The sequence below is a fragment of the Chanos chanos genome, chromosome 12 (genome assembly GCF_902362185.1).
Source record: "Chanos chanos chromosome 12, fChaCha1.1, whole genome shotgun sequence".
NCBI classification, from domain to species: Eukaryota; Metazoa; Chordata; class Actinopteri; order Gonorynchiformes; family Chanidae; genus Chanos; species Chanos chanos.
Window position 1 is genome coordinate 19494465 of NC_044506.1, and position 27486 is coordinate 19521950.

The following is a 27486-nucleotide window of genomic DNA, read 5'->3' on the forward strand; positions in this document are numbered from 1 at the left end:
TGCATCATGGGTAGAATGAGAGCGAGCGTGCGGCTCATTGCGCCAAGAGGGGAGTGTCGCTCTATCCCTTTGTTATGTGTGAACAGATTACATGTACACACATTACAGATTGTACACAGATTGTATAATTCCAGAGATTTATTACGCAATAATAAACTACCTAGGATAATTAATGCTGTATAAAGCCCAAACTGGACACAGGTCCCATTTAATATTTTTTAAGAAGTCTGTCCCAGAATTATTTAATCGTCTACCGATTTCCATTGTAGACATACTAGTTTAAAATAAGGCTCAGGTTACTCTACATCAGCCTGCATTGTTTCGAACAAGTTCCGTCTTTCTTGAAACGTGTTCGGTGGCACGCGGAGACTGCATGCACGCTGGGGGCGTCGTGGTGCGTTACCTATCATATTCAGAATGTTTTTAACAGAGAGTGTGAGAAAAAACTCTGAACCTGACTGCAAACTGTAAGAGAGCCTGTATTTGTCTCACAGAAATGAATGTAAAAGTGTCCTCTCGTTTCATTAACGTATTTGGTATATTTGTAATTTTATTAAATTAGGCCAATGTCTATATTAAGGATACAAGCAATTAGCCCATGCGAGCCAGTTAATGCTTTGTTATTTTTACAGTTTGAAATGGAAACCCTCAAGAAACCTGTGAACAGACTTTAATATGAAAATAAAGTTACGTCTGATCATACCTTTCCACTCATCTATGACTGAATGAAGCCTTTCATCCTCAAACCGGAAAAGATCCGTTTAACGTCTGATTAAATTGGAATCGTTAGAGCTCGGTTAATGATTGCATTAAAAAACTATTCCGTTTAAACCGAGTCCTTCTGTAACGTTCACAGAGAACCATTAGACAGTAAACTGTAATGAAGTAATAGATTCTGCCTCGAAATTGCTCGTCAAAACCCCGTACCATTAGAAGATAATTTAATTCCTCTTCACCCGAGCGTTTCTTGAGAATCTGAAAGCGAGACAAGCCATGTAACAGGAGACATGTCATGCATGGCGCTAAGAGGAGCTTGCTGATGCAAGTTCAGTAGTTTCTGACCTACTGAAAAAGCCTCTGGAGAAATCTCGAGGTAAGGAGCCTGGGAGTCCCTCCTGAACTATAACTTACAGGACTACATACAACAACAGACACAACAGCAACAAAACTGTAAGTGGTAATATGCTACATAGCATTTTCAGATGAAAAGAGAGGGCTACTATTTTTTTCCCTTTTTTTTTTTTTTTTGGAAGAGAGACATGCTATTATGCTTCTTCTTCTTTTTGGCTTGCTTGTGTGATTTGGGTTTTTGTTTGTTTGTTTGTTTGTTTTAATTTTTGTTTGTTTTTGTTTTTGAGGGAGAAGTTTGCCCTTTATTTTTTTGAGTGTCAGATATTTCCACGGAACACACAGTTCAATACAATTACCCTAAATACAAAAAATAAAGTTTCAAACATTCAAAATCGCACAATTAAGAATGCTGATGAACCAGACAGGAACAAATTACAATGCAAATGAAAAAGACACTTTCACTTTCACGCAAAACTGAGAAAGAACATCAGGCGGGGAATACTGACTATCTATATTACATATACCTGGCACAGAGATCACAAATTTCTCTGAAAGTTTTACATTAACAGATGACCTAAAGTTAATGGAAAAAAAAGGTGTCCTGTAAACATGATGTTATTGGTCTACGTTCACTCTGTACCTGTAGCGAGTCATTTCAAATCCAGTAAAGACATGAAGGAGAGACTCTACCGGCCCGAGGGACCGGTTCACTCAAAGCAGAAACGAAAGCCTTCCTCAGCAGCACACACAGACATAGTCAGACCCTGTTGCCTTATTTACTGAAGAACAAACAAAGAGACGGCATAATCTAGAAACAGTTTATTTATTTCAACAACTGTCACTCACTGAGAATGTGTCCCTCACACACACACACACACGCACACACACATGCACACACACACAGTCAGAGAGTCTGTTAGCTATGCACATAAACACACACATACATTCATTGTTAGTTTGTTTACACATAACATACATGCCTACACTCACATTCAGTGCTGTTATGTGCACATGCTTCCGTACACACTTTTCATATGAGTACATAAACTCTCACACATGCTCTCTCTCTCTCTCTCTCTCTCACACACACACACACACACACACACACGTGAGGGAATCCCAGACACATGACCTCTCAATAACCAGTCTGATACTGACATGCAAAAGGTCCTACTGCATTTTCAATGACACAACTATCCGACCTAATACATCACCTAACACGTTACATTATAGTGGCTTTAATCAGAATATAAACACACACACACACACACACTCAGCAGAGCTGAAGGAGTGGCTCAGGTTAAAGTTCAAAGGTTACCTGGTTCAAACTGTATCCACATGCTCCTGCTCGACACTTGCACACTCTGTACACACTCATACACACACACACACACACACACACACACACACACACATACACAAAATCACTGAATCAGTCTCCAAGTGCTATCTAATAATCCTTAGCAGTCATATTTCTCTCTCTGTGAGGACTGTCTCTCCAGTGGTATTGTGTTCAGTTGGAGCTGATTCTCCCCGAAGGCTCTCTCTATCCAGCGGTACCATGTTTCTCACTTCTGCCACAAGTTTGCCTTTCACACAGATACACATGTATATAGATGCAAACACACACGCACACACACACACACACACAAAGTATGATAACACAGGCACACAAACAGTGTCTGTGCTGCAGTTTAATTTTGCTCCAGCAGAGGGAGCCAGAGTTCCAACGACAAAGAAACCTAGTTTAAAGAACTATATCTCCCACAATGCACAAAACTCCATCTCCAGGATCGCCCAGCGGTGGCCCATTTGAAAAGCAGGTGAACATGTTTCCAGTAGTTTCTATCCAGCCCTGAATGTGGAAGGACACAGACAAAATGGGTTGGTATTTTGAGACATTGAACAGTGACTTTCAAAAACTGCAAATAATGAAGTGCGTTTTGGCAAATAACAAGTGATGAAGTTAATTTTACAAAAGTCAGAGCAGTTTGAGGTTACTGTTTAAATAGTTTCTTTTCTAGCACATCACTGAACAGAGTCTAAAGGTATAGTATAGACGTGTTACAAAGATAAATAAGATGTTTTACTGTTTAAGGCATAGGTTAGAGAAACCCAACCCAAGCCTTCTGGTCAAGAAATCCTGCTTTTTAAAACAAACAAACAAACAAACAAAAAAACCTAACAGAAGGTGTGAGTAACTGTTTGAGGACAGCATATCTCTCTAAGGACCACACGGATCCATCCGATCGGGGGAAGTTTATGACTAATACAGAGCGAGCAGTTTTATCTGTGTTATGTGTGGAGATACTGACGTGTAAAGTGGCTGAAGCTGTAAGTGGGAACTCTTCTGTGGAGGCTGGTAACCATAGGTTTCAAATCCTCCAATGAAATCAACTGACAGAGAGAGAGAGAGAGAGAGAGAGAGAGAGAGGAAGTTAGAACCTCCTGTCTTGGGCATCATGTGTTATGATCAACCACTAAAATACAGATCGCTGTATACTTACAGCTGTCCTCTTCATCCAGGAAGACTTTACTCACGTAGCAGGCATATACAAAGCCAAAGAGCTGTGAGATAGAGAGATAGAAAGAGAGGGAGAAAGAGAGAGAGAAAGAGAGAGAGAGAGAGATCAATCTTCACCCTCATGTGTAGCTAATGTAAGTGTATTCTCTGACCATCTTGGGGCATTAGGAGAGGATTCCAAAACAGCTGGTTGTTCATGGGTTGAGAAATGTTCAAAATAATAAAATAAAAAATAACTTTAAAGAAAAAAAAAAGACATGAAAAACCACATTAAACACTGTACTATTTCTCTCCATTCATTTGATCACCAAACCCGAAATCATATGGCTAGCAGAACAGAAGAATCATAGTGCTGTTGTCACTAGACTCTGGGTGTAACGATGGCTTTCTTTAGATTTGACCTCTGGGCCTCACAAGATTTGAGAAGAAATGAACCAAGGGAGAAAAATCCAGTGAATTGTGAATGTTCTGTTGAGATTAAGATGGTAGTAATCACACACAGAAACATAACTGTCAGTGAGGAGTATTATTCGAAATCCAAATATCAATAACAAAACACAAACATTTTGTATATGAATATGGCTTTTCGGTACAAGTATTCTATACTGTCTGTAATTTTGAGTACAGGGTATCTCCTCTCTCCGGGTTTTTAAGAGATAAAAGTTGGGTTTCACTCTAATACCAACAACTAAAAGAGAACAAGGCCACATGAGCGGTGAGGTATTCTTACCGCTCTCGAGAGTAAGATAAAGGACGTGAGGAACAGGTGAAGGAGAAGCGAGACACATAAATAGCGTTCTGCGGGTTAAGAGTTCGAATCCCAGAGTTAGCGGCGGGGTCGGGTGTGGCTAAGAACACAGTTGGCCGTGTTCTGGCAGTGTCAGCGTGAATGGTATAGGACCCACGATATCGCGTTAAACACGTCGATGGGACGCCTGTGCAGTCGCAGGTATATCCAGGGGAACAGTGTTGGCATTCAGTCGCCCATTTGGAATGAGACAAGTCAACGTATAAACTCGGATTTTTCAAACAGTTAACCGCGTGAGCGATACAGGGTGAAAAGTCTGTATGGACATTTGAAACGTACTGCTTATGACCGGCCAACGGTCCCAGAATAATGTAAACACATTTTCGAACTCACAGATGCACCACGTTGAGCAGTACACGGTAGTCGACGTACTTCCCCTCCAGAGCTCGTGTTCTGCAGTTGCAGATACGTCACTGTACAACTTCTCTTGTCCGACTTGCGACATGGCCTCTTAAAGTCATGTCCTAAATGTGATAAGAGTTTGTTGATGCCGCCAGCTTCAACGACTCAAACTGGCTGTAACAATTTAAGAGATTAGCATCGTCCCCTTTTGCACTTCGAGCGGGTTAACGTAAGCATGGAGTGCTATTGTGATGCTAGCAGTAGGTCTACTATGGTGAAAGTTTATTGTTTGCTGAACATATGATTTCAACTTCAGAAAAAAAGACAGTCGGTTATCGCTTAGTAAATTTCTGTAAACATTTCCAAATCAGTTTTGGTTAACCGTTGAAGCGTTTAACTGTTCACATCTCATAAGGGCGATAGAGACACTTGTACTCTGGCAGGTAAACCGATGACACATTCTCTTGGATATCATGAATGCAGATAATCTTTTTCAAAATAAAGTTTTTAACAGCACAACTCGGTTGTGTAAAGGGAACGTAACAGGGCAGCAGATCACAAAGATCTGGAATTTTGCTTGAGAATTTGACCTCGTCTAAACCTGCTGCATATCAGACATGGAGAAGATAATATGCTGATGTTTTCAGGCGTGGACCGCTTAGCTACACAAAAATATTTTCCATTAACCAATATTTATGACGTTATTGGAATGCTTCTAATCCCAGTCTGGATTTATGGTTGTGCCAAATACATGCAGGAACAGCAACTGGTGCAACACTAGTGTAATGACGGCAGATCTCAGTCAAATCAGACAAAAAAAGATAGCTGTTAGACACACACACATACGCGCGCACACACACACACACACACACACCACTAAAATATACCACAACACACCACACATCATTTAAAACATTAGTAAAGGTTACTACGAATTGAAATTTACCAGCTGTTTTTTTCCCCCTATTTTTTTTTTTTATTTAATATAAATAATTAAAACACCAACTGAAGGACTATGGTTATGGGGAAGGACACAGCGACAGAACAGAATGCTAATGTCATGTCTTAGCCAAGAACAAGTCCAGCCACTGTGACAGAGAACAGAAAAATACATACTGGCATCTTGTGGAGCCATCTGTTCCCTGGCTCTGTGTTATTTTACTCATACCTGAAGTAAAGTGTTATTATTTTAACATACTCAATCTATGATCACATTTATGACAACCTAAGCAAAGGAATATATCATCATGCTTATTGTTTCTGTTAGCTCAGTACAAACTTATTTCAGTCCAGATGGTTTAAATGACATTGTGAGGTTAAATTAAGTAGGGTTAAATTTATTCTGCAGATCTCAGGTTAACATAAGAGTGTGTTCTCTGAAACTTTTTAAATTTTGTCTTTGTTACAGTGGTCAACCTACTAGACCAACTACAACTATCCACTACACAGTATACATGGTAGACATAATCTTTATAGCCATACACCACACTACTGCCTTCATTTCTGTAATGTGTGTGTGTGTTTTAATGACTGCTCCAAGTACATCACATTAAGCTGTTGAAATACCTTCTGTGTGTGTGTGAGTGTAGATGGACGACTGGCTGATGTAGCTGAGATGCAGGGCTGTGTTTCTACCCTTAGAGTCCTCATGAGTCAGTCTGGTAAGTGTCTGTTTGTCTACTAAACTAAAGCACACAGGTCTGGTAATGGACGTTTTGGCAGTGTGTGTATAAACTCACAGCTAAGTATATGACATCGGAAAGTGTGAGGGTTAGGGTTAGGATCTCAGAAGTGTGTGTGTGTGTGTGTGTGTTTGTACTCACAGCGAGGAAAACTTGCAGAGCAGAGCTGACCACCTCTATGTATTGGTAGTCCAGCAGACAGCCACTGACTGTGATCACATGATGGTCCTCAGGAGCCAATGGGGAGTCAGGCACCTGCGTTACTAAGCAACCAGGCCCATTTTCCATCCACCAGGAGCGATGGAGGGACGTGTTAAACGTCATAAGGAAATCCCTATCCTGCAACACACACACACACACACACACACACACACACACACATACAGATTTACACACCATAGCACATAAACACATCGTTCTGTTCAATGGCACAACTTCAGCGCTGTCTCAAGCAATAGCATCATGTTTTAAGGCATAGAGTATAAACGGTCAGAAAGACAACTGAACTGACAGTTTTGATCATTAGCGAGTTTAGACTCGTGATAGCAGTGTGGTGAAAAGTTGTTTTCTTAATGTTTCAGTGCAGGATAGCTTTATCAGCTGATCTGTCCCGGTACTCGGCTGACAAGACCAGTAGCTGATTAGCTCTGTTCCCAGTTTGACTTTCTTTCTGCTGTGTCTTGTTTTCTCATTCAGTTGAGAACCCTGTATGCAACCGCTCTCTCAAATTTCACTTCCTAGGTCTCTGTCATGGGGGAATGACTACATTCAGACAGGGCTCATAGAGACTCCATTCTGGCTCAAAGCCAGTAGTTTCACTTACCTGAGATAGGTGGCCCACCTCCAAATAGAAACAGATGATGAAAGAATTCCAGCCAACCCAGATGACAAGCCACACAGCATACTGAAACACAAACAAAAAACACTCATGAACAGTTTTGGGTTGTGTGCGTGTGTGTGTGTGTGCATGCGGGTATGTTTCTAATTTGATTCTATTCCTTTAAAATTAAAGCATATAGGTTTATGTGAACATGCATGTGCATGTAAGAGTGTGAGTACACACACTTTCACACTGTATGTATGAAAGGATGACAAGCCCTTGTGTGTCTGTGTTTGTGTGTGTGTGTGTGTGCACTCACCAGTATGAGGTAGCGGGAGCGGACCTGTACAGTGCCAAACACTCCCAGTATGACTGCTATGATGTGGAGGAAATTGGCCAGGATGGGAGCCCACTGGTAACCCAGGAAATCAAAAACCTGTCTCTGTAACACCGCCAGCTACACTCACACACACAAACACACAGAATCCAGAATTACAAACTCTATCACAAACGGTATACTACATCACTCACAACAAAAAACACACATTCACAATCGAAAAACGATTTGTATTATCACACGTGTAGGTACTACTCATAGTCACAATCCTCAACACAGTCACACACACACACACACACAATACAGAATGACAAACTACCACAAGAACACACACATTTACAGTCAAAAACCATTTCACACCATCACACACACACACACACACACACACACAGAATACAGGATGACAAGCTATCACAAGTACATCATATAACACAAAAACACACATTTACAGTCAAAATCCATTTTACACCATAACACACAGGTACTATACAGAACCCTAACTCCAAAAACACATACACAGACACATGCAAACACACACACACACACACACGACAGCCGTTCTAAGCAGATGGCTCAGCACCGGCCTCTCTCTCTCTCCTGGCTCATGTCTGGTGTGTGTGTGTGTGTGTGTGTGTGGGTGTGTGTGTAAAGTCTTGGGCTGCCTGTGGCCAGTGAAGCACTCTGGGGTGACAGACCCTGTCTTTCTCTGGTAGAGTCAGGATCACATGAGGCCTGGTGACGCTGGTCTCCGCTGCTGGTTCACACCGGGCATCGCCACACACAGTCAAACACAGTCACTCTCACTGCTTCAAACACACACACAAACACACACACACACACACACACTGACAGCACAGAGAACTCCCTGATGGGTAAAAGTTCAACCGCGTGTCAATCTAATCACCGCTTCAATTTGACTTTTTACCATATTATCATGAAACGTGGTTTATTTCTTTATCTCAAATCCCACTAATCCGGACACAAAGAAAGATATGGTTTTGCTAGGACAGAACACTGATCATATCATAAAACCATTGCCAGAAACACATTCAAGATCTAAATGACAAGGAAAAGACAGAGAGTGATAACCTATCTTTGGCCTGTATCACCATAATGTCAATGTTCTGCTGTGTGTCACACTTTAAACTCATTATTCTTGCCTTCACTGAAGTTGACCATCTGTATTGAGTTTTGTTCTTTGTTTTTCTTACTCGTTATATTGCAGAGGTCACGGGCTTGCGGTGATCATCATTTATATTATTGATGTTGTCATGAACACTAACTGCCAATAAAACGCCCATAAATTGATCTAACTGATTTTCATAAGTGACCACATGCTGATGTTGAGGCTTTTTTTTTTTTTGTTCGTTTGTTTTTGTTTTTTTGGGGGTTTTTTTCTTTTTTTAGAACGAAGCGTAACTGACATGGGAAAATTCACATTATCAGCTCTGAAATATGTAAAAGTGGAACACAGCAAGCGGTAGAGTCTGTCAGCTGTTAAGCCACGATCTCTCTCTCTCTCTCTCTCTCTCTCTCTCTTTCTCTCGCTCTTTCACTCTCTGCTCTGTAAGAGCCCATGTCATACTGCCTGTTCACTCCAAAGAGACAAAACCATTAACACAAGCTTATTCAGCAAAGCCACGAAATTCCAATCAGCCTACAGCAAATCATTCTTAATATCATATTACAGTAGACAGCTACAGTGTCAGCAATCATCTGTTTACTCTGCACAAAAAAAAAAATGTACTTAACAAAAAAAAGACAACAGGCTTTAAGACTTAGGAGCAGTAACTGGTAACAGCTTTTCTAGTGCTCTGTAAAGGCAGGAGAGAAATCCAGCTGAAAATAACTTTTAGTTTTGTGTTTAGTTTTTAGTTATAACAATAGACTGATAGTACCATGAGGTATATTTGTTAGAAACCGTAAGCCCAACCCCCTTAATCAGCATGGGCACCGCCCACCCAGTTAAAGACCAACTTCAGACTTCCTTTGATCTGAAGCACTGCTAACATATGACAAGCTTTCTGGCAGCGGTCTTGCCATCTGGGATATTTTCAGGAAATTGGAAAATGACAAGGCAGGGGGTTCTGGCATAATGTGATAATGCTCCAACCAAGTGAAACTGGGTGGATGTTCTCCATCATATCATTCAAATGCACCAGGACACAAAAGTGTTGGGCTCAAAGGAGTTTTTGGGTTGTAATGTCATGCAGAAAAAATAGCTTTCCAAACACCAATTACAAAACAAGCTCAACTAGGCCAGGGGGAAATAAATTTAGAGCTCTGACACACAGATACACACACACACACACATAGACAGATGCAATCCCAAAGCGCTCTGCTGCAGCTGTTTCCATGGAAACTGCCTGGAGCCCCAACCCTGGGCCCTAATGGAGAAGAGTCCCTACCTCTGGAGATTCCTCACTCACATTCGCTCACACACATACACATACAGACAGGGCATGAAGTTCTCTGTAGAGAAGTTTTGTTTCTGACAAAACAGAGGACATTCACGCGAAACATGCACTGATAAATAATCACTTACAAACTTGTCTCTTAGTCACAGTAACAGACGTGTACGCAAGTACACAAAATATCTCTTTCACACGATACACGTCGTTTATATACAAACACACTTAATCGCTACCAGTGCTCAGTCATACACACTTATTCACTCAGACACTCACACACAGATATGGTGAGGACGGGCCCTTGTGGACATCATGAAGAAATAACAGACACGCGCGCACACACAAACACTTACCAGCTGCAGGGAACAAATGACCACCAGCGTGCATCTCCCGTCGCATCGACCCATGCTCGCGCGCTTGAGGCACGGCTTGGGCCCCGCGAGGCGTCGGGAGAAAGCGGGATCTCCGGCGAGGTCCAGAGTGAGCGCGCGCGAGTCCGTTCGGTTCAGAACATCTGTGAGCTCATCGGGCCGCGGCCACGGCTCTCTTTGTTGATACCAGGACAGAGATGATCATACCGCACCGACGCTACCACTCTGGCCCGCGTCTGTAACGCAAAAAATGTCTTCACGATGTACCGGGCTCTGCAGCTCTACCTCAGCGCGAGCACCGAATCGGCCACACCTTCATTCCACAAGAGGAGGAGGAGCGGAGTAACCAAGAAGAGCACAAAGAACAACAGAGAGAGAGCGATGGAGAAAGAGAGGGAGAGATGTCATGTTTAACTCGCAGAAATCAGCATCATATGATAAGGCATCACACGGAACGCGAGAGGGGGATGGTACGAGGGAAGAAAATAAACCCAAATGAAATCTTCACCGGACACAAAGCGTGCCTTTGTGACTCACCGAGAGCGTCGCTCGTGCTGCCCTGAACCGCTATCCTCCTCTCGCTGGATATGTGATTCGTTTTCACTGCCCGTTTATCTAGTTAAGAGTGATGATAACCCACCCGAAGTCTTTGTCAATAATCAGCACTTAGAAGGCGTGAGACGGGGGCTGAGGGTGGAAACCAGACCTTCTGAAGTCTGCAGCCCTGTGCGCGCGACCGCACTAAGACGCCCGCCTCCCCTCAGAACAACACGAGGCGTTTTAGCAACACAAAGGAAAGGAGCCCACAACGCACATACTTGACATGCGACTGTCACACTCCACAGGCATGTACAGCAGAAGCACCAAAACAAACACAAATATCAAAAATATGTGAGTCAATTGAAGGGTTTCTCAATTTTCACATTTAGTTTCGGACCTTTTTGATATTTTTTTAATCGTATTTCATCCTGATAAAACCATATTCCCTTATGCCAATGATTTTTTATTTTGACCAAAAACAAAAAAAGAGGACCAAACAGAGGTTTCAGTTACACTCGATAAGTACACAAAACATTTCACAAAACAAGTTTTATTAAATGCATAAAAAAGTACACATCGCCACTGGTTTCAACCGAACACCTGAGCCTCTAAAGTGTCTGTCATACACACTCAAGCTCTCTCTCTCTCTCTCTCACACATACACACACACACACACACAGACACACTGTTGCTGCTACTGGATTTCACCCATGTAGAGGCGTTTGTCACTGGAGCCAGAGAGAACTGTGGGAGACAAAGAGAGATTCATTTAGTGATCTATGTTAAGCCAAAATACTGTACAGTCCAACGCAGAAGACAGTATGCCGTGATGAGTACGACAGGGGAAAGGAAAAGAGGGTGAGACACTACAGCAGGATGAGTAAGACAGGGGGAAGGAAAAGAGGGTGAGACACTATAGCGGGATGAGTACGACAGGGGAAAGGAAAAGAGGGTGAGACACTATAGCGGGATGAGTAAGACAGGGGAAAGGAAAAGAGGGTGAGACACTATAGCGGGATGAGTAAGACAGGGGAAAGGAAAAGAGGGTGAGACACTACAGCGGGATGAGTAAGACAGGGGAAAGGAAAAGAGGGTGAGACACTACAGCGGGATGAGTAAGACAGGGGAAAGGAAAAGAGGGTGAGACACTACAGCGGGATGAGTAAGACAGGGGAAAGGAAAAGAGGGTGAGACACTATAGCGGGATGAGTAAGACAGGGGAAAGGAAAAGAGGGTGAGACACTACAGCGGGATGAGTACGAGAGGGGAAAGGAAAAGAGGGTGAGACACTACAGCGGGATGAGTACGAGAGGGGAAAGGAAAAGAGGGTGAGACACTATAGCGGGATGAGTACGAGAGGGGAAAGGAAAAGAGGGTGAGACACTATAGCGGGATGGGTACGACAGGGGAAAGGAAAAGAGGTTGAGACACTACACCGGGATAAGTACGACAGAGGAAAGGAAAAGAGGGTGAGACACTACAGCAGGATGAGTACGACAGGGGAAAGAAAAAGAGGGTAAGACACTACAGCGGGATTACGACAGGGGAAAGGAAAAGAGGGTGAGACACTATAGCCGGATGAGTACGACAGGGGAAAGGAAAAGAGGGTGAGACACTACAGCAGGATTAGTATGACGGGGGAAAGGAAAAGAGGGTGAGACACTACAGCGGGATGAGTACGAGAGGGGAAAGGAAAAGAGGGTAAGACACTACAGTGGGATGAGTACGACAGGGGAAAGGAAAAGTGGGTGAGACACTATAGCGGGGTGAGTAAGACAGGGGAGTGGAAAAGTGGGTGAGAGATTAGACACTCACCAATAGGTTCCTCTGGGTGGAAAACCACCTCATTCACAGATCCTGCGTGTCCAGGCAGCTTATACAGAATCCTGCGAGACGTTGTGTCCCAAACGTAAACAAACCTAAAACAAACACACACACACACACTATTTAATACACGTGCAGCGTAGACACACAAATGTACACACACAAAATACGCACGTTCACTCACCGGTCAGCAGAGCCAGCTGCGATTTTACTCCCATCTGGAGACCATGCGCATCGCAGAAGATTCTAGAATGCAGAAACAAGAGTGTTACCAACTTCATTCTTTTCTAGAATGAAGATGAGTATTTGCATGGTTGAAACATAGAGAGTCCACAATAGATGGCATTTAAGCTTTGTTTGGGTAATGTGTGAAGAACAGATGAACGGGGGGGGGGGGGAAATCCGTCTTTCAGAGAAAAGGGGAAGTTTTGTTCACCAGAGGTTGAGTGTCAGGCAGGTAAGTCTGTTTATGTGGTTTACCCATCACGCTAACCTGTGGATTTGAAAACCCCGCCCAAAAAAACAGCTCTCTCTCTCTCTCTCTGTTGGGTTGTTTATTGAACGACAGTGACTGCGTCCCACTCTGACTTGACCCCATATGGGAGGTCACAGCTTGACCCCCAGGAACCGAACCTCTGGCCTAGTTATTCAAACTCTGCTCATGCTGGCGTTGTGATGTTTTTCTAACCGTACACACAAACAGGAAGCATCGACTCACACGGCATTTAGCTCTCAGTCACATTTCAAAAGTATCAGTGTGAATAAGACACAGCAGGGCTGTGACTATTAGTGCCAGACGTTTCCGGAATCTAGCCACCACACGCAGGGTGGCTGAACACGCCACGTGTTTCATCAATCAATGCATTTCCTCTGAATAAAGGGTTTTTTTTTTTTTCAGATCAACATGATTACGCAATCAACTCATTGTTTTTGTCAACATGTTCAAATCTCAATATGATTAAGTGGTTTTAGGGGATTCTCTTTTTTTTTTTTTTTTATACAGCCCTGTCACCATAGCAACTGCTAAAGTAATCCTAATTATTTTACGAGTGGAAGCGTTTGTGTGTGTGTGTGTGTGTGTGTGAGCAGTATGTTGGTGTGTGATACATTGCATGGATTAGCTGGGCTCATCCAAATCTAATCCCACTGGAGTGGGTTAAAAGATGAGAAGAAGAGGGTGCTTAACGCTGTGTCAACACCTCACTGTCGGACAGTTCCAACAGCGTTGGTCGGTTGGTTGGTTGTTGGTATTTTATTCCAAATGAGCGTTTCAGACAGACAATGGAATATAATGTCTCTTTCACAACAGCTTCAATGGCAAATCATCCCGTCTACAAAAGCAGCACCGTTCCACTGGTCCCATTCATGCCAAAGCTCTTAACCTCTTTTACATTTACCAAGTTAGACTGGTTCATCCCGCTACTGAGAAACCTGGGTAATCGATAAGGAACCGAAGTGTTTTTCCAAGTCTCCTTGACAACCAATTACCTGCCAGAAAAGCTCTAACATGTTAATACAATTACTATTGTAAAACTTTTTCATACCTCACATGAATTCAGAATGCTCTGTGTGTCCAGTGATACTTCAAAAGTAAAAGAGTGGAAAACTTTGGGGTCAGGGCGCTGAGTTTAAGCGCGTCATAAATCTTATCACAGATAAACAACCCCCTGAAATGATTCCCAAAATAAGTTTACATGTTTCTCAATCTGCATGGGTGTTCAGCAGCTGGAAAATGTCCCTTTTTCTCCAGCTGTTTTAGACCAATGTATGTAAACCCAGGTTGTATTTTTTTTCGGGCAGTTAGCCAGAGATAGCTTCTGAGGGTTAAAAAGTGCCTTTCTGGAGCGATGCTTTATCATTTCAATTAGGATGTGTTTGCCTTAAAGCTGATGTGTGTGTGTGTGTTTTTTTGTCAGATTATGGTCAGAACTGTGAACATTTTGATGTCACAATAACGGGATTCTTTGAAAGCTCCTATCATACCAAACTGTACCTGTTCGCTCAGGGGGTTCTACAGTGGAGACCTGTCAGGCATGAGATTAACACATAGAACCATTTTCAAGTCGGAGGTTTGGTGTGAATTTGAGGTGAGTTTGGGGAATTAGGTTGTATGTACACACAGATAGTTCTGTGTGGATGCTGAACAGTGTGCGTAGGGACCTTACCTTCTCAAAGTTATGGACATTTCCCTGGAAAATCTTCACACATCTTTCTTTGGGCGCGAACGGACGAATATCCCACACACGCACTGCAGCCCATGCAAATACAGACAATAGGTCAGGAGTCACAGAAAATACACACAAAACCACCATCATCCACAGTCCGTCTCTCTCACGCATTCTCTGACGTCCTCGACAACTGAAAACTACTTCAAGACTTCATTACATTCTAAACAAACTTCTTCACTCGCACGGTTCCCACTCCTCTCAGCGCCGTGTTTGTAGGCCAGTACATTTCAGGCCATGTGAGAGGCTCCGCGGTGTTCTGGAATGTTCCCTGGTTTTCAAGATCAACACAAAGATAGGCCTGACACTTTGTAGCCAATCATGGGCGGAGCCTGAACATGTGTAGGGAAAGGAACAGTGAACCAAAGCGTTTCTGTGGCTTCGGTTATTAGCCTGGGACACATGGAGCTCGCACACCTCAAACAAACAAAATAAAAACCTGGAGGTGATTTTATTACAATTTCATAAAAACAACCTAGCCCTGTCCTGGTCTGCCAAATCCTCTGGAGCTTTAACCTGGATTTTTGAAGAAGCCCAAAGGCTCAGGAACAGGCAGCATGCCATTATTTGAATGAAAGGAAATGAAACATTGTGGCCTGTGATTTACATGTTATAAGACACGGGCATACGTGTGGGCTATAATTTATACACCATAATGAATGTGGTTTGTCTCTCAGCACTACACTAAACGGCATAGTTGGCATTTTGAAAGGATATTCAGTTATGGTTGTGAAAGAAAAAACAAGAAAGGCATGAGCGAGTCTCAACAAAGTTCTCAAATAATAAAAATGCTCATATAGTTTAATATCGGCCTGTGAGTTTTAGAATTTGTGGTTTACATGACTTCACACTGGCATCTGTCTGTAGTAACAACACACACACACACACACACACAAGAACGCACGCACGCACACACAAAGAAAGTGTTGTAAATTCGAAGAGACTTGAAAGGTTCTTTCTCTTTGTTTCTATCTTTCACACACACACTCACCGGTGTTGTCCATGGAGTTGGACAGTAGGTAAGATCCCTCTGAACTCAGACTGAGTCCAGTCACTGAGTCTCCATGTCCCTGCATACTGTAAATGAGTTTATTCTGCCTTAGGTCCCACACCTACACAACACACACACACACACAGAGTCAGATTATCAGATTGTAGATGTTCCGTGTCTGTATGCACATTGTGTATGTGAATTAATATATCTGTTTGTCTTTTGTTTGTGTGTGTGTGTTACCTTGATGTCATTATCAATCCCCCCTGAGATGATCTGGTCGCTGGTGTCATTGAAGGTCACGCTCAGAACTTGGTACGTGTTCTGAAAGGTGTGGACTGAAGCCTTCTTCCGAATGTCCCACAGCTACACACACAGACACACAGACACACACACACACACACAGTGGTTAACTCAGAAAAATCTACATGGTCATAGAACTGTTAACTGTGCGTGTAATCATACATAAAGCACAGGGTTTGGCCTGCTTTCAATACAGTGAAAAAATGCCAAACAAGAACTGGCGCTGTGTGTTCCATAGTGAAATTCGACACATTCCTTTATCTCATTAAAGAAGCAAAACCATGGACCTGTGTCAAGGCACTGTAGGATTTAAATAATGCCACAGGCTGTATTTTTGCATAAGTGAAAATCTGTGCTAAAATCCTATCAAAACTGGTGCACAACTTTACACTATGTTCAACAAAACAAAATTTCAGTTTGCCTGTAGTGCTGAACCACCACTCCCATACTGGTACCATTACAACCTTGCTGTTTCCCCATTTCATCAGGAAAACATATAGTACAGCTGCTTTCCACAAAAGTAATTTAAAATACAACTTATTCTGAGTGTATGTGCTAATGCTAAAGCAGGTAACACCATGGGGGAAAAAAAGTATAGTCACTAATGTAATATTCAGTCAGTCACTCTGTAACAGCAGTTAACTGGTTTGTTTTTCAAAGTCATCGAGTGAGCAATGCTTGGTGCTCCAGATCCAGATGACTCACTCAGGACCAGAAATCTGTCTATGAGACTCATGCATGACTCAGTTCATGTTCCACCTGTGATGTGAATAATACATGCTGTTCGTATTTATACGCGAGCCGATCTCAGACGCGGGACACTCTCCCGAGCGTCTCTCCCTGGTGAACTCCGGTCGTCATGGTTACCTTCACGGTTCCGTCGTCACTGCCGGTGCAGGCCAACTGTGGGCCGCGGCGGGCGGGAAAACAGGAGTTCACAAAGGAGGTGTGACCTTTCAAACGTTTCACGCGCTCACCAGTCTCACTGTCCCACACACACACTGTCTTATCCGTGCTGGCTGAGAACAGCAAGCTGAAACACACACACAGACACAAACACACACATCAGCAAGACTCAGAACAGATACACATGTTCTTATGTGTATTGTTTTCATTCTCACCCCAAATTGATGTATAGTGATGCAGCAGCATATAACTATAAAACACACACACACACTCACCTGCCATCTGTGTTGTAATGCAGCTCCATTACAGCTCCACTGTGGCCTTTCAGAGTAGCAAAGTTCTCACAATCTCCATACACACTCCACAGCACTGAAAATACACACACACAAACACACAATAATGAACATACGCGTACAACAAAAGAGAAATATACACACTCAGTATCTTTGTAGAGGGACACGCACTTCCACAGCACTGAGTAGGTAAACATGTCACAGCATTGCTGGATATCTCTAATACTAGGCTACAAACATACTGTTTACATATACATACACTAAATGCACCCACAGAACACAAACAACACAGACTCCAGAACATAACAGAAGTCAACCGCGTCGCTTTCGGACGCTAGTGGACAGATACACTTTAAAAGAGTTCAGCGTCTTACAGATGAGGCGGTCGAATCCTGCAGAGGCCAGTGTAGCACCGTTAGGGTGAAACTTGCAGCAGTACACTTCTCCCTCGTGACCGGACAACAACATTATGGGAGCCTGAAGACTGGAGCTGCGCGGAGGGCCCTACACACACGCGCACACACACACACACAAACCAAAAGTTTATAAAGATTCATCGGACGCAGTGGAAATTTTTGGGCTAGATGTAACGAAAATACTGATTGTCAAACATGCTCACCATAGTTGCAAGCTGCTGTGTCTGAGCCGCGGCGACCAGTTCGTTACGAGGCCTCTTCACTCCCGCAGGAACAACCGCCATATCCGCTGGTCGCTTCTTAGGTTCAATCATGACTGCAGAGAGAATTTGACGAACGATCCTTCAAGCAAAATTAGAGGCAGCTTTTTTTTTACACCGTTTTACTGGAATGAATGAGCCTTGCGAACTGAGAAGGCTCCTCACAACACACGCTCAACAACATGAAAGAACTTCCGGTTGAGCCAAGGCCTTTGATTGGGCTGTTCATACTGCAGGGGAATTCATTGGTTACTGTCGAATGAGGTCGTCCTTTGACCCGGAAAAGAAATCCGTGCAAACATTACAAATTGAATATTTACAAACCTTTGGAGTATTGTGTGAGTAATTACACCAGTGATATTTTTTTAATGATTTCAGTAAAGCTGTTTCATTAAAAATAATTATCGACAAATTGAGAGAGCTGCGCTTTGTTCACGTTTCGGCTGCATCATCACCGAAAACCTGCGTGCTATGATTGCGACGCGGGCATTTGCTGTTAGCCAAAGCTAGGATAATTCGCATGCAGCACAGCAGCTGCTTTGAAGTTTATGCGTGGGGACCGAACTGACGTTAAGACACCATTTACACACAAACGACAAAATCTGGACTACAGGAGGCAAATTTGCTAAGAACAGCTGGGCGACAGGCACCCATCTGCTCTCGGAGCGACGTTAATCTTGTTAGTTGACTCTAAATTCATCCCATATAATTTACCTGTCCTAACCTTGCTATTGAATGAACTGACATATCGTCCATCATTTCTTTGACTACCATATAAATTACTGACAAAACCAATATGAGATGTACTCAGTGATATGTACTGCATATTTAGGCTTCCAGGCGATGGATGATCGTCGGGATAGAGAACCAGCAGGGCTGGACGGACTGCCGGAGCTGTACAGCATCTTTCGCGGGGAGGCAAGTATCAAAAGAAACATCTTTATTTATGCATGCCCTAAAAGAAACTTAAACATTCATTCATCTCTTTGTCTGTCTTTCTACTTTTTTCCCCTTCCATAGGTGGCTTCTGTCACTGCATACGGAGCTTTTGTGAAGATCTCTGGATACAGAAAACAAGGTGAAAGCTCTCGTTCATACACAGTGCTCTGTAAACCCAGTGTGTAATAGTATTGCGTGGTGAATAAACGTGATGTGTGTGTGTGCGTGTGTGTGTGTTCGTTCCCAGGGCTGGTTCATAAGAGTGAGATGTCGGCTTGTCGGGTTGATAACCCTGCTGAGATTGTAGATGTGGGTGAGCAAGTGTGGGTGAAAGTAATCGGCAGAGAGGTACAGGCTGCAGTTTACACACACACACACACACACACACACACTGTATACCAGGGGTGGGCAAATCCAGTCCTGGAGGGCCGGTGTCCTGCCGGTTTTTGTTTTCACCTCTTAGCTGCCTGTTGATTTTCACTTTGAAAACAGGTGTGCATGCTCTTCAGCCAATCAGAGACTGTATTTAGTGGGTCGACAAGAAAAACAGCAGGACCATGGCCCTGCAGGATCGGAATTGCCCACCCCTGCTGTATACTCTCATAAATATGAGATGTTTGTGAGAGATGTTTAAATATGAGAGTTGAATATGCCTTGTAATGTGAAGAAATTAATTAAGGGTAGGGTTCTAGCCTTAGCTATGAACATATGTTGGACTTTTATGTTGAAATAACTTTTAGGGCAACTAAACAAGGGAAGTAAACATAAGAACCGGGCTGGGGGTGAATCTCATTTCAAGCTGCCATGTGCAATGTGTATACCATATGCTTGACACAATACTGTCATACTCACACACACACACCTTCTCTCTCGCTGCTTCCTGTCTAGATTCAGGATGACAAAGTGAAACTTTCATTCTCCATGAAAGCTGTCAATCAAGGCACGGGACAAGATCTCGACCCCAACAATGTGATGGCTGAGTAAGTCTGTAGCCGATTTGATCTCCAAGCCCTTTTGTTGACCTGGTGTGTATGTCCCTTTGTTTCCCACGCATCGCGGGTTCATGTTATCGTCATTTTGCAAGTTTTTATGGTGTGTCTTTATGCTTGTTTGGGAAAGTGTGCATATTTACCGATATTGTTTGTGTGTGCGTGTGCGTGCGTGTGTGCGCGTGTGTTTGTGTGCGTGCGTGTGTGTGCGTGCGTGTGTGTGTGCGCACACGTGTGTGTGTGTGTGCGTGTGTGTGTGTGTGTGTGTAGGCAGGACGAGCGCAGACGTCGAAGATTTAAAGATTACACTGGTCAGAAGATAACTCTGGAAGCCGTACTCAACACAACCTGCAAGAAGTGTGGCTGCACAGGTAAAAACCACTAACCTTTAAAAAAAACCTTTATACAACCTCCCAGCAACCTTTAAAAAACCTTTACACAACCTCACAGCAACCTTTAAAAAACCTTTACACAACCTCACAGCAACCTAAAGAAACCTTTATACAACCTCACAGCAACCTTTAAAAACCGTTATACAAACTCACAGCAACCTTTAAAAACCGTTATACAACCTCACAGCAACCTAAAGAAACTTTAATACAACCTTACAGCAACCTTTAAAGGAACTTTATACAACCTCACAGCAACCTTTAAAAAAAACCTTTATACAACCTCACAGCAACCTTTAAAAAACCTTTACACAACCTCACAGCAACCTAAAGAAACCTTTATACAACCTCACAGCAACCTTTAAAAACCGTTATACAAACTCACAGCAACCTTTAAAAACCGTTATACAACCTCACAGCAACCTAAAGAAACTTTAATACAACCTTACAGCAACCTTTAAAGGAACTTTATACAACCTCACAGCAACCTTTAAAAAAAACCTTTATACAACCTCACAGCAACCTAAAGAAACCTTTATACAACCTCACAGCAACCTAAAGAAACCTTTATACAACCTCACAGCAACCTAAAGAAACCTTTATACAACCACACAGTAACCTTTAAAAAACCTTTATACTACCACACAGCAACCTAAACTTGACCACTGTACAACACAAACACAATGACCAACACTCAGTAAGAAAAAGATGTTCTCACAACAAGACAGAACAGTGTAATGTAGCCAGACTAGCTCTGTCTGCACAGTTTTGCAACCCTCAACCACAGCAGAGCTTGGAAACCCCTAATCAACACACACACACACGCTGCCAGTGTGGCATGGTTCAAAAAGAGAAGATCCATGGGGTAAATTTTCAGCAACAAACTTGCCTTAACTAATCTCCACTGCCATACCCGAGGGACCACAACTTCTCCAAACACAAACAGAATATAACCTTGACATCAAAACCAACACAACCTCTCCAAACACAAACAGAACAGAACCCTTAAAAAGCTTGTAGTATTCATGTAAGAACACACAGTGTCTCTTATTAACCCACAAAGAACAATAAACCATGATATAGACAAGACACACACACACAGGATATACGGAATTGAATCCTTCTGCCAAAGTGTTGCAGACATATGATGATGTTATCATGGGTGTCGATCACAGATCTATCAAACCAGCCATGTTGCGCCAGCAGATGTAAAGTGTCAATGTATTACGTAACAGAGTGTGTTATGATACACTGACACACAAGCAGTTCCACAGACTGAATTTGAGCTGAAGAACATTCGTCAGGAGCATGGTATACCTCTGCAGCACAGCCTGCGTTAGGTTCACTCCTCATGTCAGCAAAGCTTTTACTGATATGCAGTTAGCAACTGTTGGTTTAACAGATAGATATCACATTTGTGTGTGTGTGTGTGTGTGTGTGTGTGAGCACGCGTGCATGCATGCAGGTTATAAAGAAGTTGCACTATGTGCTGAAAAAATGTTTGCATTTTCAGGTCACTTTGCAAAGGACTGCTTCTCCCAGGGCGGACTTCAGTACAGTTTAGTGCCAGAAGAAGAAGAGGCGGAGCCAGCTGGCCAGACCAACCAATCAGCTCCTGCCAAAAGGAAGAAGGTATGGGCACACCCCTCAAGCCTATCAGAGATTTACAGCATAAAAGGAAATCCAGCTGCCCAGTGGTTACATAAGCCCACTGTCTTATCAACCCATTCCCTCAATCCATCTTTCTCTCCTTTTTTTTTTTTTCCCCTCCTCCACACTCTTTCATCTCTCTCAGCATTCTTCCGCTATTAACTCTGCCCCTTCCCCCCTCTCCCGTTAACCTCTCTCTCACTTCTCCTTTTCTCCAGGAGAAGAAAGCAAAGAAGGAGAAGAAGAGGAAGAAGGAGAAGAAGAGAGAGGAGTCCTCCTCCGAGAGCAGTGAGGATGAAGCCAAAAGAGCGCGTCGCTCAAGCCCAGAGAAAAAGAAGAAACACAAGAAACACAAACATAAATCACACAAGTGAACAGAAGATCTTACACTTTAAGGCATGTAGTGTAGGGAAGTGTGTGTGTGTGTGTGTTGGTATAAATAAATGTATAGGGTTGTACAGACTTATATCCATCCTTTGGTTGAATTGTAATTATTTTATGTCAGTTAAAAGAGGTGTGCGTGCGTGCGTGCGTTTTGGTATGACTAGAAGTCAGTCCACTTCTCTGAAATGTAATGATTTTGTCTCAATTAAAAAAAAAATGGATAATGTGTGTGTATGTCTTTAAGTTCAGAGGTTAAGGGCATGGGTAGTGTGTCCTGACTCTTCCCTGACCTGTCACCCAGAAACACTCACAAGATACAAGACACCCATCAGCTCAATTTAGCACACACACGTCACCTATTCCATCATGGAAGAAGCTCAAATTAGAACACACACACACACACATATTATACACTGGCATACAGATTAATACAGAATGACAACAGTAAACACGATGTCCTCTCTCCCAGTGCTGGTCACACACACACTTCAACTCTCACCTAGAGATGAGCCACGTGATGGAAACACTGACAGACAGACACAGTTAGCGTGCGGATGCTGCAGTCACACACGTGTATGGAATCTACCTCATGCACGCACGCACACACACACACACACACATTTTGCAAGTGTTTGAAGATGATCACAGATTCACAGATGTTCAGTGATATAAAGCAGCGAATTTATTGTTCATTGTAGAGCAGTACAAAGAGAAGGACGTAACAGTTGACACCCGTAGGAAATGCTTCTGACCGACGAGGAGCCTCGTTCTGAGTCGGGGGGGGGGGGGGGGGGCAGGGACGTGGGGCGGATCTGGAATGGACACTGTTACTCCGCCTTCACGTAGGATCGCGTGCAGACGACTTCGCCGAGTGTGAGCGTCTGCCGACGAGAGAGAAACATCAACACGTACACACACACACACACACACACACACACACTCTGTTCTGTGAAGATACCAGTATAAACAAGCTCACGTACGCTCAGTATTCTATGGAAATATTACCACACAGAAACATACACACACGTTCAGTGTCTTATATGATCTCAAATGCTAAGCACGTGTTCTGTTAAGCAGGTGTCTGACTTATCCATTCAACTCCTCCGCCTTAGCAACTAGTGACAAGTGACAGTGATGGTTTAATACACGCTAAGGTTAGTAAGTAGAGAAGTACTGACCAGAAGCAGGTTGTTCCCATCCACCTCTCTGACCAGTGAGGTCTCCTTTCCGTCCCATTTCTGGATGTGAACCAGTTTACCCCCCTCCAGAGTCACCAACGACTGACACAGAAAGAGGGAGCGGTTGGTTTATGATCACAGCGATAAAATCAATATATTTCACCTTGAAACCAGGTAACGTTATCTGCTCAGAGAATAAGAACAAACTCAGGGAAACACTCGGTTTCTGAGAACTCGTACGCTTTCAGAGGTGTTTAGAACATGAAATGTGTCTTCTTTTCTATACCTCATGCAGCATATACATGTTGTGTGTGATATTAAGGCTGAACTGTGGGATTTTAGAGGTAAATCTGGTTTTAAATCAGTGGAGGACGGAGTTTTCTGGGTTTTCATCAACACAGCTTCTCACAAACACAAATGTGTGAAGGTTAAACTTTAATGTGCAGACCCATTAGGAGTAAATCCATGTACGTTCCCAATGCTGACAATGTCTGTATGTTGTCCAAAGGTTCTTCAAACCTCTACTGTTTAAAATTGTGCTTGTGGTGTATCTGTGTGCGTGTGTGTGTGTGAGCGTGTGTGTGTGTGTGTGTGTGTGTGTACCTTGACTTTGCGGTCATCTGCGGTAGTCTCATCAAACTCTTCGCCTAGTTTGAAATTGATCTCCGTGGTTTTGAAGGTGCTGACGGTTTTTAGTGTGATGACATCACCATCCTTTGAAATAATGGTGGTGGGTTTGGTCATGCTGCCAACCTGACGAGTGGCAAAGCCAACCCCTGTTACATACACACACACACACACACACAAAGAGTCAATGGAGTTAAATCTACATTCACCTAGAGACAGTCATCAGATCACATCACACACACCCAGACAGGCATTGCAATTTTCTCTCTCTCACACACACACACACACACAAACACAGATTCAGAACTCAAAGTGAAATATGTTCACACATTCAGGTATTCACTGCACAATCATCCTGTTCCATTAGTGCACAGATACACCATTTCCGCCAATCTGCATTCAGTCTGGGGTCAGTCAGAGGTGAACACTTCTCTTCAGATGACCAAACAGTGGAACGGTCAAAATGGTCAAATATGCCCCACACACAGATTCACAAATGCTCGGTAGATCGGTAGATAACACACACACACACACGCTTATAGAGCAGATCAGCTGCCAATATTGATTTGTTCTGTAAACAGTCAGAGAGAGGAGAAGTGTGTGTGTGTGAGTGTGTGTGTTTGTGCATGCCCAGTCATGGTCCACTCGTCTGAAGCAGAGTAAACTATGTCTGGACATGTTATCTCTCAATGGAATAAACTTTGACCTCAGAAAAGCGCTGAGCATCATTTTTCCGTCACTGTAAACAAAATTTACGTGCTGTCTTAGAAAAGAAAAGAGAAAAAAAGAACCCCCCTAAGCACCTCGCTTACGCCCCTCCTCATGCCCCCCCCCCAACCCCCCCCAACGCCGCCTCCAGCAAACCAAACTCAGTCAATTGATTCAACAGAGTCATTGTGTCAGGATGGTCGCCTGAGCGATCAGGAGAGGTTGTGTGTGTGCGCGTGTGTGTGTGTGCGTGTGTGTGTGTGAGACGTGTCCTTGTGTATGGCTGACTGTGTGGTAAATGTGTGTGTGCTGACATATATGAGTATAGTTCTAAGACACAGTTAATGCTGAGAGAGAACTTTCATAAGGTGCCATCTGTGGTTATCAGATAAATCAGTGTGAAAACAGAACATTCATGCACATAGATTTTTACAGAATCATACCGCCCACTGTTGAGTATCAGACTACATGCAGGCAATTGGTGGTGTGTGTGTTTGCGGAGAGAATTCTACAGGTTTACTTCTAAATTCAAAAAGTCTGTAAATGTTGGTAAATGTATTTAAATTAACAATGTATTAAAAATAGATCGATCTATCTATTGATTGATTTCAACATTTCATTATAAATTACATGCGGGTGTGAGTTGGACTGGATGCGGTGCATGTGTGTGTGCGTGTGTGTGTGTGTATGTATGGATACTCTGAATGTGAAGCGTGCAAAAGGGTGTGTGAGTTAGCATTCTGAAGTTCTGCTTACTGGGAGCCTCCCTACACTGCATGGTCTTCAATACACACACACACACACACACACACACACACACACACACACACACACACACACACACACACACACACACACGCATGGAAACACTTGCACTTTTCAGTCTTATTTGCTAGCCTCTCTTTTCCCCCTGCTCCTCTGTTTCTACACATATGTTTACATATACACAACACAAACACAATACCAAATACCAAAGCCTTTTCACTCGGGCCTGCATGCATCAAAAGCTACACTTTGCATTACGTGATTGGATTTGGCAGTCAAAGCACAAACGCACATGCACACGCTCACAGACACGCGTACACATGCGCACACACACACACACACTCACACACACACACACACATGCTCATCCTTTCTCTCACCTAGAGCTCTCATGTAATCATCAAAATTCTTGCTCTCCTTCAGGTTCCATGTGCCAACAAACGCGTCTGCCATGTTTCGAGCTGTGCGAGCGTGAATGCAAGAATGAGAGCGAGAGAAGCAGGGCAGCTGGGGAATGAGAGAGAGAGATAGAGAGAGAGAGAGTTAGGGAGAGCACCACAGAGCTTCTGTAAGCTTACTGGTCGATATATACCGGCTGTTTGTGATGTCATCAGTCTGAGCAGAGATAGGGTGAGGGAGGGTGAGAAGAGGGCAGAGCAGACAAAGAAGAAAAGCAAAGAGAGAGAGAGAGAGAGAGAGAGAGAGAGAGAGTGGCCGAGGGAAAGAGCAATTGGGGGATGGGAGATTTAGTGACAGAGAAGAAGAATGAGCTGAAAGAGGAATGGGCGCGGAAGTTTGAAGAACAGACGTAGAGTCTTTTTTTGTGAGACAACAACAACAAAAAAAACAAAACAAAACAAAAAACCCCCAAAGCATAGTACACATACATGAATTCACATGGAAACATGAAGCAGAAAAACAAGTGTTTCTCTTGTTTATTTCATTTGTCACTTAACATTAATGAACATTAAATATATGAGAAATATGCACATATATGCACAAAATATATGAGAAAATTCAGACGTTAGGCAGAGCAAGCAGCAGAGGAGAGAGAGAGAGAGAGGGGGGGGGGGGGGGGGGGGAGGGAAAGAAGGGGAGGGGGAAATGATTGATTTAGGGATGAAGGTTGCACACAGTCATGTGTCTCTCTCTCTCTCCCCCTGGCCCACAAACCAGGCCACTTGGTCTATATCTCATTCTACCCCCGCCTCTGTCTCTCTGTCTCTAAGGTCACCGAGGACATAACCCCAAGTCAAAGAATGCCCCCCCCCCCCCGTTCCCATTCCTCAATCTTTTCATTTTTCTCCTTTACTCCTTCATTAATCTCTCCGACTGAAATGAAGCGGCCATAAAGAACAGGAAGGACAAAGAGAGAGAGAGAGAGAGAGAGAGAGAGAGAGAGAGAAGGAAACAAAGAAAGAAAAGACAAGAGGGGGAGGACGCAGGAAAGAAAGTGGTCAGTGTGTGAGAGAGGGACTCATATATTGAAATTTCTCTCTCTCTCTCTCTCTCTCTCTCTCTCTCTCTCTCTCTCTCCCCTCTCTACTTGGCTCTCTCACACACACTCTGACTGTTGGCTCATTGTTTAATGGTGAAATAAGCCACCTCATCTGAAATCTACTCGTCATGTAACTGTATTTGTTTTGTTATGAAAAAAAGAGACGTTGACATTGTCCCTTACAGATGGTTTCTTATCCTTTAAGTATCCATGTCTAAACTCACACACATGTGTG

General features: G+C 43.3%; 4 protein-coding genes across 4 annotated transcripts; 1 reads left to right on the forward strand and 3 right to left on the reverse strand.

The window, feature by feature from the left end:
• Positions 1-3337: 3337 nt before the first annotated feature.
• On the reverse strand, positions 3338-10411 carry nkain1 (sodium/potassium transporting ATPase interacting 1). Its single transcript, XM_030788561.1, has 6 exons — positions 10349-10411; positions 7567-7704; positions 7251-7331; positions 6569-6766; positions 3579-3639; positions 3338-3468 (listed from the first exon to the last, which is right to left on the reverse strand). The coding sequence occupies exons 1-6, from the start codon at positions 10400-10402 to the stop codon at positions 3338-3340; spliced, it is 663 nt and encodes a 220-aa protein (XP_030644421.1). The 5' UTR covers positions 10403-10411.
• Positions 10412-11478: 1067 nt separating this feature from the next.
• Positions 11479-18265, reverse strand: snrnp40 (small nuclear ribonucleoprotein 40 (U5)). The gene is made up of 10 exons (XM_030789179.1): positions 18068-18265; positions 17823-17952; positions 17431-17524; positions 17117-17282; positions 16190-16312; positions 15947-16067; positions 14896-14978; positions 12915-12976; positions 12722-12825; positions 11479-11650 (listed from the first exon to the last, which is right to left on the reverse strand). Exons 1-10 carry the CDS (start codon positions 18176-18178, stop codon positions 11601-11603), a joined length of 1044 nt encoding a protein of 347 aa, XP_030645039.1. The 5' UTR covers positions 18179-18265; the 3' UTR covers positions 11479-11600.
• A 193-nt stretch (positions 18266-18458) lies between these two features.
• On the forward strand, positions 18459-22546 carry zcchc17 (zinc finger, CCHC domain containing 17). The gene is made up of 8 exons (XM_030788660.1): positions 18459-18803; positions 18957-19042; positions 19145-19202; positions 19311-19411; positions 19952-20043; positions 20323-20423; positions 21955-22073; positions 22310-22546. The coding sequence occupies exons 2-8, from the start codon at positions 18968-18970 to the stop codon at positions 22463-22465; spliced, it is 702 nt and encodes a 233-aa protein (XP_030644520.1). The 5' UTR covers positions 18459-18803; positions 18957-18967; the 3' UTR covers positions 22466-22546.
• A 588-nt stretch (positions 22547-23134) lies between these two features.
• fabp3 (fatty acid binding protein 3, muscle and heart) lies at positions 23135-26305 on the reverse strand. The gene is made up of 4 exons (XM_030788661.1): positions 26134-26305; positions 24257-24429; positions 23654-23755; positions 23135-23356 (listed from the first exon to the last, which is right to left on the reverse strand). The coding sequence occupies exons 1-4, from the start codon at positions 26204-26206 to the stop codon at positions 23303-23305; spliced, it is 402 nt and encodes a 133-aa protein (XP_030644521.1). The 5' UTR covers positions 26207-26305; the 3' UTR covers positions 23135-23302.
• Positions 26306-27486: the final 1181 nt, after the last annotated feature.